The sequence below is a fragment of the Podarcis filfolensis genome (genome assembly GCF_964270895.1).
Source record: "Podarcis filfolensis genome assembly, chromosome: 5".
Lineage (NCBI taxonomy): Eukaryota > Metazoa > Chordata > Lepidosauria > Squamata > Lacertidae > Podarcis > Podarcis filfolensis.
In genome coordinates, this window is record NC_139608.1 from 1993465 (window position 1) to 2006302 (window position 12838).

General features: G+C 49.8%; 1 protein-coding gene across 1 annotated transcript in view; it reads left to right on the forward strand.

Annotated features, from left to right (window-relative positions):
- The first annotated feature begins 4980 nt into the window (after window positions 1-4980).
- The window catches only part of P3H2 (prolyl 3-hydroxylase 2), a 118356-nt gene continuing 110498 nt past the window's right edge, over window positions 4981-12838 (forward strand). The window contains exon 1 of the mRNA XM_083612817.1: window positions 4981-6083. Coding sequence (XP_083468943.1) covers window positions 5634-6083 — 450 coding nt within the window. The 5' untranslated portion in view covers window positions 4981-5633. The remainder of the gene's footprint in view (window positions 6084-12838) is intronic.

Sequence of the window (12838 nt, forward strand, 5' to 3'; positions counted from 1 at the left end):
CCCAGTACGTTTCCGAGCACAAATCAAAGTGTTGGTGCTGACCTTTAAAGCCCTAAACGGCCTCGGTCCTGTATACCTGAAGGAGCGTCTCCACCCCCATTGTTCTGCCCGGACACTGAGGTCCAGCTCCGAGGGTCTTCTGGTGGTTACCTCACTGAGAGATGTGATGTCACAGGGAACCAGGCAGAGGGCCTTCTCTGTGGTGGCACCCGCCCTGTGGAACGCCCTCCCATCAGATGTCAAGGAAATAAACAACTATCTGACTTTTATAAGACATCTGAAGGCAGCCCTGTTTAGGGAAGCTTTTAATGTTTGATGTTTTATCGTGTTGGAAGCTGCCCCGAGTGGCCGGGGAAACCCAGCCAGATGGGTGGGGTATAAATAATAAATTATTATTATTATTATTATTATATGGAGAATTCATTCATTTTCTCTGTCCTGAATCTTCCAACGTGCAGCTTCCTAAGATGTTCATGAGTTCTTGTGTTATGAGAGAAGGAGGCACCTACACTGGGGCATATTTTTGGCCACTCGGAGAACATGATGCTTGGCTAGATGGGCCACTGGCCTCATCCAGCAGGGTTTATAGTATGTTAGAGTCCAGAAATCAAAATGGAGGAGCAGCAAATAAATAGAACCACTGCTTCTCTGCAACAGAACCAGGAAGCTCAGAACCTGGAACTCCAGAGGATTCTTTGAACGAACAAAACATTATAAGGCTCTATTTTTCTTAGTTTGCTTCCTGGATGAGGGGAGATCCTCTACACACAGAGCATGTTCCACTGGGTTGCAAGATCTTTGGAGGGGGAATTATAAAAGAAAAATGGAAAAGGTCATTTCTTGTAGGATGATTCCACCATGAGTAATTTCTTGGCAGGTCAGGCTCCTCAGAGGTGAAAAGGGAGACATCAAGGGAGGCTGCGAAATGTGCCGGAGGAGGAGGGCTGGAAGGGGATGCTTCATGGAGGCTTTCGTTTGGCTGGCCCTAATCCCAGGTGGTGAAGCTGGAGGAGGCCAAGCAGTAACTCCTTTAGATAGAGGAGTGAGATTCTGCACCAAAATGAAAGAGGTCAGTCTTTCAGAAAAGCAAAACCATCCAAGATGTACTCAACATATTCTGAGGGAGGCACCTGGAAGCAGGGACCCATGTTCTCTATGTTGGGAAGGTTTAGGGGAGCAATTGCCAAGAAACAGATCATTTGAATGACACTGGGGGATTTTTCTTGGCTTCTCAACTGCACCCAAGCCCACCCTACTAAGTCGGTCAGATTGGAGAGCTTCTTGCAGACAGCTCATGTTCTCCTCCTGCTGCATACTAACCCCCCCCCGAAATGCATACTCTACAGCTGTGTATTTTTAAAACATTTGTTGCATAACCCTGTTAACTTGTAAGGACAGGCTTTCCCTAATTAAACCCACCCAGGTGGTATGAGGCACCTCCATGCCATAAATCATTCTCTCTGCAGGGGGTGGGAGTTGAGAAGGACTTGGCACCGTAGCGGAACTATTTATTTTTGCAAAAAGACAGATGAGCATGCTGGCAGTTGCAGGGGCTGTTGGCTGGAGAACGCCACAGGCTGAATTTGCAGCAACTCCCAGTAGAGTTGGGAAAGCCCCCTCCCCCTGAAGGGTTGCTGGTGGTCAGTGACTCAGTGCAAGTCTCTTTCCTATGTCCTTGTGCATTGAGAGTCCTGATGTATCAATTGTGATTGATGGTTGCTAGCCAGAATAGCTATGCTTTGCCGTCCACAGTCAGAGGCAGTTATGCTTACAGGCTTCCCAGAAGAGAAATCTGTTTGGCCACTATGAGAACAGGATCCTGGATTCGATGGGCCATTGCCCTGACTCAGCAGGGCTTTTGTTTTGTTTTCTAATGTATTTTTATTAAAGATTTTATTGATTTACAAAGGGGTGTGCAACGTCTCTCTCTCGTATTTTTTTCCATATAACCTTTTTTTTTTTTTACAAATCAGTTTCATTTGTTGAGACATTAGGAAGAAAAGGGGGAAGGAGGTGGAGGGGGGGAGATGAGTGGGGTTGGGTGGCAATCTTTCTATTTTACTTAATATATGTGGGGTTTTGTGTCAGAGTTGCTTGTGCAGGTTCTCTGCTGTTCACTTGTGTTCCTTTGGTGGCGAGTGAGGTTGGGGTTGGCCTAGGGTGTGGTTGATCATTCACACATGAAAACAAAGACCACCACAAATGAACAGCAGGGCTTTTCTTATGTTCTGATGCTGCAAACATTTTTGAATGTGGAGATGCAAAGAGGTGGACGGAACCTTCTTTCACGTGTGCTGGAGGTGTAAAAGAGTATTGGGATATAAAAAAATGTTTAAAAGTACTTTCCAAAAAAACAACAACCAGAGTCCTTTTTGTTGGGCATAATTCAGACTGAAATTCCCAGGTGTCAAAAAATGTTATTTATGCATGCCACTACTGCGGCCCATGTTTTGTTAGCCCCAAAATGGAAAATGAGAGAGGTCCCAACTAACGACGAATGGCAATTTAAGCTGACAGAATATGCTCAGCTTGCAGATTTATCGTATAGAATAAGAGAACAAGAAGAACACATGTTTAGAGAAGACTGGACGTTTATTGAATATATGGGAAATAATTGTGTACAGCTGAAAATGCTGGCAGCATTAAGATAAATTCAACAGTGTAAATAAGTCTTGATGGATGTAATGATAGAATACTGACCGGTATAGTTTTTGTAAGATATGCAGGGATTTATGATATGTAAAATGAACCATGGAAAGAGAGGAAGGGAAGTCATTGATATTTTAAGGTTGTAAAAATGAGTATTTTAAATTGTAAAACAGATTTTTTTAAAAAAAAAATTATAGAGACATTTTTGAATGTGGATAAATGAAGCTCAGACTAGACAGCTTGTTTTTGGAAATCTGCCCCTAAGAAAATTTCACAAGGAAACTGCTTCTGTTGGATTCCACTGCTCTTAGACCTTAGAATCATAGAATTCACAGAGTTGGGAGGGACCCTGAGGATCATCTAGTCCAACCCCCTGCAATGCAGAAATATGCAGCTGTCCCAGACGGGGATCAAATCTGCAACCCTCGCATTATCAGATTACCCTTGACAGATTAGAGAACTGGGCCAAAACAAACAAGATGAATTTTAACAGGGAGAAATGTAAAGTATTGCACTTGGGCAAAAAAAATGAGAGGCACAAATACAAGATGGGTGACACCTGGCTTGAGAGCAGTACATGTGAAAAGGATCTAGGAGTCTTGGTTGACCACAAACTTGACATGAGCCAACAGTGTGACGCGGCAGCTAAAAAAGCCAATGCAATTCTGGGCTGCATCAATAGGAGTATAGCATCTAGATGAAGGGAAGTAATAGTGCCACTGTATTCTGCTCTGGTCAGACCTCACCTGGAGTACTGTGTCCAGTTCTGGGCACCACAGTTCAAGAAGGACACTGACAAACTGGAACGTGTCCAGAGGAGGGCAACCAAAATGGTCAAAGGCCTGGAAACGATGCCTTATGAGGAACGGCTAAGGGAGCTGGGCATGTTTAGCCTGGAGAAGAGGAGGTTAAGGGGTGATATGAAAGCCATGTTCAAATATATAAAAGGATGTCACATAGAGGAGGGAGAAAGGTTGTTTTCTGCTGCTCCAGAGAAGCGGACACGGAGCAATGGTTCCAAACTACAAGAAAGAAGATTCCACCTAAACATTAGGAAGAACTTCCTGACAGTAAGAGCTGTTCGACAGTGGAATTTGCTGCCAAGGAGTGTGGTGGAGTCTCCTTCTTTGGAGGTCTTTAAGCAGAGGCTTGACAACCATATGTCAGGAGTGCTCTGATGGTGTTTCCTGCTTGGCAGGGGGTTGGACTCGATGGCCCTTGTGGTCTCTTCCAACTCTATGATTCTATGATCAGCGCCACACTCTAACTAACTGAGTTCAGTTCTGGGCGTAATTGTGTACTCAGGATTCAATCTCCTTGTCTTCAAGGGGTCTTTACTCCCAGGAAAGCATGCAAAGGATTGCAGCTTCTGTGCAGCATAAAGAATACTGGACATGACTATACAGCAGTTTCAAGACTGAAATTTAAAATAAAAATAATAGCACTGCAATTGAAATTGAAATACTTTATTGTCACTTGCACAACTTGTATACAGTGAGATTACCCGAGCACCCCCCCTCAGCTCTCTTAGTCTTAATTCCCCTCGTTTACTGCCGCACACCCACCAAACCCAAAAGTCAGTTGCCCTGTTCTTCTCTTTTCATTCAGCAGCCTAACAGCCCATAGGTAGAAGCTGTTCTTTACCCTGTTGGTGCGACTAATCCTGCTTCTATATCTTCTGCCTGAGGGCAGGAGATCAAGAAAGTGCCGGCCAGGGTGTGAATCATCTCCAAGAATTTTCCTCACTCTCCTGAGGCAATGTGCAAAGATAAGGCCACTCAAGTGGCAGGAAAGTCAGAGGCCAGAGTATGGGGTCCTGGTGGAATGAATCAGGGTGAGAAAAGTCCTGGGCTTCTGGATCCAGTCAAAGGGCCAACTGCCCCAGCCACTGCCTCTCACAGAAGTCAATGAGGTGCTTTTGGCAAGCCCAGAAGCTGGCCAACAAATCTCTCTTGAGCCAGGGAGTTCCACAGGCTGGTAGCCGCAACAGAAAAAGGTGTGTCGACATGTTCCCACCATACATACTTGAGAGAAGGTGCTCGGACCCAGAGATGAGCCTCTCTACCTGAGCTAAGTTGGTGGCCCTCATTTTAACTTGGCCTTTTTACGTTGCCAAACGCGCCCTAGGACCTTTCGGTTGCGGATGAGCAGGAAATCCACCAGCAATTGATATTATTTTATTTCTAAGTACATTTTGACGATTGTCCTTTCTATGTTTTCAGCTTGTTCTGATTTCTCTGCGCAATCCGCCTCGCGTCCCGGCCCGGCAAAAGGCACGGTAGAAATATGCTAACGATATTAATACGAATGATACTTTGCCGTGCCCTCTCCAGCACCCGCTGTTCCAAAGGAGGCAGGGCGGGGAGGAAAGTGGGAAGAAACTGCGAAGGGGGGAACCCCCTTTCCCCCGCAGGTCAAGCCGCGCGGCCGGCTCCTCTCTCTCCTCGCCGGTAGCCATCGAGGGACAGCCTCCTCCGCCTGCTCTTGCTCTCCGCCCCGCCGAACAGGGCAGGCAGGCAGGCAAGCAGTCCCGCTGGCGAGCAGAGGAGGGCGAAGCAGGCAAGCAGCCCGCCGGGCGAGAGGCGCGCCCGGCCCTGGAAACGCTGCCGGTTCCGGCGCAGCAGCCAGCCGGGGAGGAGAGAGAGCGAGCTTGGCCGGGCTGCAAACGGAGCGCTCCCCCCAGCGGCTTCTCGCTCGCTCTCCTGGCTCTCCTGCTCCGCTCGCAGCCGAGGGAAGCGCCGACGGCTAGCCTCTCCTCCCCCCGGGCATTCCCGGCCCTCTGGCCTGGGCGGAGGGGAAACCCCGAGGGGGAGGGCTCCATCTCCGCCGCCTCCCTCCTGCCTTCCCAGGAGCGCCCGTCGCTCGACAGCCAGCTTCAGCAGCCTTCCTCCGCAAAGCATCCTCCGTGCGCCCCGTCCGGCGCGCCCGTCGCCACCTGCCCAGCCTCGACGGCGCGCCCCAGCCCGGAAAGCGGGGCGGCGGGGATGGCCCCCGGGCTGCTGCTCCTTCTGCTCCAGCCTCTGCTGTTGCTGCCGCAGCTGGGGGCGTCGGGGGCCGGGGAGCCGGAGCCCGGGCCGCCCTACGACGCGCTCTACGCAGCCGGCGTGGAGGCGCACTCGCAGGGGGACTTCGCCGGCGCCGTGCGCTTCTTGGAGGCAGCGCTGAGCGCCGAGCGCCGCCTGCGGGAGGCGCGCCTGGGCTGCGCGCTGCGCTGCCGTCGGGAGGCGCCGCTCGAAGACGCTGAGCCGCGCGAGGATGCTGCGCGGCGGGACCTGCGCTTCTTCGGCGTGCTGCTCCGCCGGGCGCGCTGCCTGCGCTCCTGCCGCCGGGAAGCGCTGCCCGGGGCGGACTCCAGACACGTCGCCAGCGACGAGGTGCGCGCGGATTTCCAGCGCAGGGTGCCTTACAGCTTCCTCCAGAGAGCCTACATCCAGGTAAGGGAGACTGTCTATGCTTCACCTGCGCACCTGTCTATGCCTCACCTGTGCACCTTTGCGCATGGAGGATAATCACTGCGTTGTTGTTGCTGCTGTTGTCGTCTGTTGTTAATGTATTGCATTTATATTCTACCTTTTTCTCCAAAGAGCATAAGGATACATGGCTTTCCCCGTCCTCCTTTAACCCCCACAACAACCCTGTGAGGTAGGATAGCTTGAGAGGCAGAGACTGGCCCCCAGGGACACCTAGCAAGCTTCATGGCAGAGTGGGGGGATTTGAACCCAGGTCTTCTAGAGCCTACCCTTCATTTTGTTCCCCACAACAACAGCCCTGTAAGGCAGGTTAAGCTGAGACGCAGTGACTGGCCCTCAAGGTCACCACCTTGCCCAGTGTGTAATTTGAATCCATGTATCCCAGGAAGAGTTGCAAATAAATTTGTTACTTTTTTATTTCATAAAATTTGTAGGCTGCTTGACTGTATAACAGCCACCTCAAAGTGGTTTATGAAAATGATATGATCGCTAAGAAAAGTGAACAACGATGATCGAAAACTTTCAAAAAGTTAATTTAACAACAGCCTGAAGAATAACATCAGCTTTCTAAACATCTGAGTAGGCTCCTTTATGCATTAATGTCTTGAAGCAGGTGTCAGAAAGAGGACAGTGAAGAGGCCTGCCTGAGATTAATAGGCAGGGAGTTCCAGTGTTTTAAAATAAAATGTTTGAAACAGTCAAAGCAGGTGGCACCTTTTGACCTATCCAGGTATGAGGGTTGAGGAGCCTGCCTGGGTTATAGGGATCAGTAACCCTCTTGTTGGAACCCTCCTCCCCCGGCTAACACCCTTCCACACATACAAACTGGTTCTGTCTTTGAGGCATCGGGAAAGGCCTCTAAATGGTTATTTACTTTGATTTTGTAGTAGTTCTGCTTCCAGGGAGGGTCTCCAACCAACATGAGGTGTGCTTTTCCCTTCAAATTGCTGTAGGTGAACCACCAGGGCATGAGAGACACTTTCCCCGCAGAGAGGGAAGTGCCATTGTTCAGTGGGTAGAGCGTCTGCCTTGGGAGACTCTCCTGCGTGGAACCCTGGAGAGCGGCTGCCAGTCAGTGTAGACAATATGGATGGTCTGACTCTGTATAAGGCAGCTTACTAGGAGAACTCATATCCAGCCAAGGGAGATGCCCTCATGCCCTGAGACTTCAGATCTCTCCCTCCTGCCTCCCATGCTGAGGTTCTCACCATCTGCTTGGAGAAGACCTCTCATCCTGGCTGTCCTTTGCCTTTCCCCACCAAGTCTTGCTTAGGAGGGAAGAAGACTCTTTCACTACAGCTGACAACTGCCCTCCACATTGATTGGTTTATCCTCAAGCATTTGTCCCATCCAGCTGTGCTCTTCCCTATCTGCTCCACAGGGATATTTATATATCCCACCTTTTTGTCCAAGGTGCTCCAGGTGACATACCTTTCCTCACAACAACCCTGCGGAATAGGCTGAGAGAGACAGGGAAGGGAAGGCTCAATGGTAGAACATCTGCTCTACAAGCTCTGAGAAACTGAGCAAGTCCCAAAGAGCTACTGCCAGTCATCTTCATGGCCAAGCAGGGATTTGAAGCCTGGTCTCCTAGCTGCTAGTCCAATACTCTAACCACTACACTACACCACACCCGCAGATGAGCCATTTTCCCCCTACACCACCTGGCTATTTGGCACCATCCAAAACTGGATGCTGAAAACTGTGTCTTCCTCAGCTGCTTGAACCCCAGGAGCTCCCTGCAGTGGGCTTCCTTGCAGGTGAGACTTCTCACCTGTATCCTGGAGAACATTCCCACCTTTCCTACCCCTAACACCAAATCAGGTGACCACATTAATACTGGTACCCAGTGCTATTTTTCTAGAAAAAGAGGTCCTGGAACTCACCCTGAACACCTCCCTTGCCCCCACCTGAGAGGTGCCACAGCTGGGAAAAAAAGCCCTTCTCATATCCTCAGTCATTCTGAGGACACCATTGCCCTCTTTTTGTGTCAGGTGAAAGGAGTCCCTGCTTTCTTGCTATCCTTTCTCCAGAGCAGGTTGCAAGGCAATGATGGAAAGAGCGAAGAGCTGTTGGACAGTGGAATGTGGACTGCCTGGGAAGGTTGTGGGCCCTCCATCGATGGAGGTTTGTAGCAGAGTTTGGAAAGCCATCCATCAAGAAAGCTGTGATTCTGCATCGCAAGGGGTTGGACTAGATGGCCATTGTGATCCCTTCCAACTCTTCAATTTTATCATTCTGACACCTCAAGAGGGGCTCTTGCTTGCTTGGCTGGGGTTGCAGTCCAGAACTCAGGAACAGCACCAGGCTGGCCTAATCCTTACTTTTAAAGCACTGTTAGAAGCAGGAGCCAAACATTGGCTCCCAGGACGTTTCCAAGCAAAATTCAAAGTGTTGGTGCTGACCTTGAAAGCCCTAAACGGCTTCGGCCCAGTAGACCTGAAGGAGCGTCTCCACCCCCATCATTCAGCCCGGACATGAAGGTCCAGCTCCGAGGGCCTTCTAGCGGTTCCCTCACTGCAAGAAGTGAGGTTACAGGGAACCAGGCAGAGGGCCTTCTCGGTGGTGGCACCCGCCCTGTGGAACGCCCTCCCAGCAGATATCAAGGAAATAAACAACTACCGGTACCTGACTTTTTGAAGACATCTGCAGGCAGCCTGTTTAGGGAAGTTTTTAATGCTTGATGTTTTATTCTGTTTTTAATCTGTTGGGAGCAGCCCAGAATTGCTGGGGAAACCCAGCCAGATGGGTAGGGTATAAATAATAAAATTATTATAATATTATTACTTCTCTTGTGGGGGGAAAAGGCCATAAAGGCCACATAGCCATCCGCAGCCTGGACCCCTCACAAAATCCACACGGTGCATTTGCCCTGGGATCATCTTATTTCCTTTAGTAGTGTTTCTGACATCTCTCTCCCTCCTCCTTTCACAGATGATCCCTTGGCAGGGAAAGGGATTAGGCCGTTATTTTCTCTATAAGTGACCTGCGGCCATCCTGCTGTGGGTTTGGACTGCGTCTCGACCTGAGGGTTAAGTTCCCGAAATCCGTAGAGGAAATGAGGTTAGGCTGGACTTCCTGCCGTGAATCCTGAACTATTGTTCCCTGGAGGGGTTCTGGCTGGCTGGCCGGCTGCTGGTTATCTGTGCCTTTTCGCTTTCCTTTGTCTGGTGGAGGAGAGGGGTGGGTTTCAAAGATGGGAGCTGGTGCCTTGTGTTCCACAAAACCCTGGATTACCCTTCATTTCTTTGCTGGCTCCCAATGGTTGTTTGTTCATAATAAATCAGGCTCCCCACCCCCAGTTTAAGATATTGTGCATTTCTGAAGCTCTTCCCTGGTCCAGAAGCCACAGTAGGCTTAGGCTGCGATCCTTAGGTGGAACCATAGAATTGTACGATGGGAAGGGACCCCCAAGGGTAATCTAGTCCAACCCCCTGCAGGGCAACAGTCTCATCCAGTGATCTCATCCACCACCTCCTGAGCAAGTACGTTTCACTGTTCAACAGATCTTACAGGCAGGCTGTGTGCATGCTATACATTTAAAGCACCCTGCCCAAAGGATAATGGGAACTGTAGTTTGTTCAGGCTGCTGGGGGCTCTAGGTCTGTATGGGATAAACTAAAGTGACGAGGATCCCTAGGGAGAAGGGGCAATGTGCATTATTATTATTATTATTATTATTATTATTATTATTATTATTATCGTACCTTTCATCATCAGGTCCCAGAGCAGGTTGCAACCATTCACAATTCAGAATTAAAAACAGTTAAAACATTAGGCTACATGAACCATTTCCAGCTGGTTCCAATAAGAACTGTGAACTTTTAAGAACTGGTGCCGAAGCTTGCATTTTTCCTTCTCCCTCCCTGTCTCTTTCTCCTTATGCGCCATGACTTTCTGAGATACAGTGGTACCTCGGGTTACATACGCTTCAGGTTACATATGCTTCAGGTTACAGACTCCGCTAACCCAGAAATACTACCTCAGGTTAAGAACTTTGCTTCAGGATGAGAACAGAAATACAGCGGCGCTGCAGCAGCAAGAGACCCCATTAGCTAAAGTGGTGCTTCAGGTTAAGAACAGTTTCAGGTTAAGTACGGACCTCTGGAACGAATTAAGTACTTAACCCGAGGTACCACTGTATATGCTGTGTACTAGAGGCTGCCGCCTCTGCTCTCCTGGCTCAAAAACCTCCGCCAACCCTGCCCCATTGCCAACACGCCCCCTTTAGACCTCACCCACCCCTCCCCTCACAACTTGCTCAGCCCCTCCTTTCCCATCCCCTCACAGCTCCCCAAATCTCCCCTCCCCTATAGCTTGCCCCCAAAGCCCTCACATTTGCCCCCGCCCCAATACTGACCATGTTCCTGCCACCACTTTGGAGGGCAGAGAGAATGAAGGGAGGATAGCAGAGGAGTGAGGGGAGTCAGCAGGATTGACAGCTGGGAAGAATGAATGAATGAGAAATGCAGAGATCTGAAACATACATCTCTGGGAACACCCAAAACAGACCCCTGATTCTGCCACAATGTGTGGCCTGGTGGTCCCTGCCTGGACATTATAATCACCACCGTCAATTATTAAATGTATATTCCACACTTCGTCCAATGATCCCAGGGCAGTTGACAACATAAGAACTTGTTCTTTATTGCAATCACATCCCACTTTCCCCCATGATTCTAGAAAACGGTTCTCCCCCTCCTCATTTTGAGGGGCGCGGGTGGCACTGTGGGTTAAACTACAGAGCCTAGGGCTTTCCAATCAGAAGGTTGGTGGTTCGAATCCCCGTGACGGGGTGAGCTCCCGTTGTTTGGTCCCAGCTTCTGCCAACCTAGCAGTTCGAAAGCACGCCAGTGCAAGTAGATAAATAGGTACCACTCCGGCGGGAAGGTAAACGGCGTTTCTGTGCGCTGCTCTGGTTCACCAGAAGCGGCTTAGTCATGCTGGCCACATGACCCGGAAGCTGTATGCCAGCTTCCTCGGCCAATAAAGCGAGATGAGCGCCGCAACCTCAGAGTTGGCCAAGACTGGACCTAATGGTTAGGGGTCCCTTTACCTTTACCTCCTCATTTAATCCCCAGAACAGTCCTGCGAGGTTGGTTAGGCTGTGGTGGCTGTGGTGGCACCCAGTGAAAGTTTCATGGCCGAGTGGGAGGGATTTGAACCCTGGTCTCGCAGGTCCCTGTCTGATGCTCTAACTGCTATGCCACACTGGCACCGTTGCAGATTTTGCAATGGCCCTGTGCTGCTTGCTGCTTGCATGAAGCACTGAGGGCATGGCACCCCGTGTCAAGTGAAGATACGCATCGGGGAGAAGACAGCCTTGGAGATGGCGAAGGAGGCTGAGTCGGGGGGAATTTTCGGAGAAGGTCCCTCACAGTTTTTTCCTTTTCCCTTGGGCAGTCTGCTGTGACTCAGCAGAGCGCCTGGCCAAAAGCAACGAGAAGATCATGGCCACTGGTCCCATCACCTCCTGGCAAATAGAAGGGGAAGAAATGGAGGCAGTGAGAGATTTTACTTTCTTGGGCTCCATGATCACTGCAGATGGTGACAGCAGCCACGAAATTAAAAGACGCCTGCTTCTTGGGAGGAAAGCAATGACAAACCTAGACAGCATCTTAAAAAGCAGAGGCATCACCTTGCAGACAAAGGTCCGTATAGTAGAAGCTATGGTTTTCCCAGTAGTGATACATGGAAGTGAGAGCTGGACCATCAAGAAGGCTGATCGCCGAAGAATTGATGCTTTTGAATTCTGGTGCTGGAGGAGACTCTTGAGAGTCCCATGGACTGCAAGAAGATCAAACTGATCCATTCTTAAGGAAATCAGCCCTGAGTGCTCACTGGAAGGACAGATCGTGAAGCTGAGGCTCCAGTACTTTGGCCACCTCCTGAGAAGAGAAGACTCCTTGGAAAAGACCCTGATGTTGGGAAAGATGGAGGGCACAAGGAGAAGGGGACGACGCAGGACGAGATGGTGGGACAGTGTTCTCGAAGCTACCAGCATGAGTTTGACCAAACTGCGGGAGGCAGTGGAAGACAGGAGGGCCTGGCGTGCTCTGGTCCAGGGGGTCACGAAGAGTCGGGCACGACTAAACGACTCAACAACAACAAAAGTTTTGTGGGAATGTTTAAAGGTCTATCAGTTAAACATTTCTTCTATTCCTTTGGAAACTTGCTCGAACTTTTCCCCAAAGAAATACATGCCGGCACACCTTGGTTACACCCTTTTGACATTTTGCTTCTCCAGGAGAGATCTGCGGATCGTTCGCTTTTAAAAATCACACGCTGCTTACATTCCTCACCGGATTACCATCAGGCCCCATTTCATTTTGCTGTTTCTGTTTAAGCTTGCCAGTCTGCATGCAGGTAGACCTGGCGCCGTGGTCAGAGTGGGAGACCAGGGTTCAAATCCCTGCTCAGCCACAAACCGTGTTTTGCAACTGTGGGCCGGTCACAGTCTCTCAGCCTAACCTCCCTCGCAGGGTTGCCTTGAGGACAGCATGGAGAGAGGGAGAACCATGTAGGGTGCCTTGAGCTCCTTAGAGGAAATAATAAATGTGCTTCTATGCTTTTTCTCAGAATCAAAGAATGGTAGAGTTGAAAGGGACCTCAAGAGTCATGTAGTCTGACCGCCTGCAATGCAGAAATCTCAGCCAAAGCATGGGGGGGGGGGACTGAAAGGAAAGGTGGCAGTCCTTGGAAATGCATTTATTTGAACT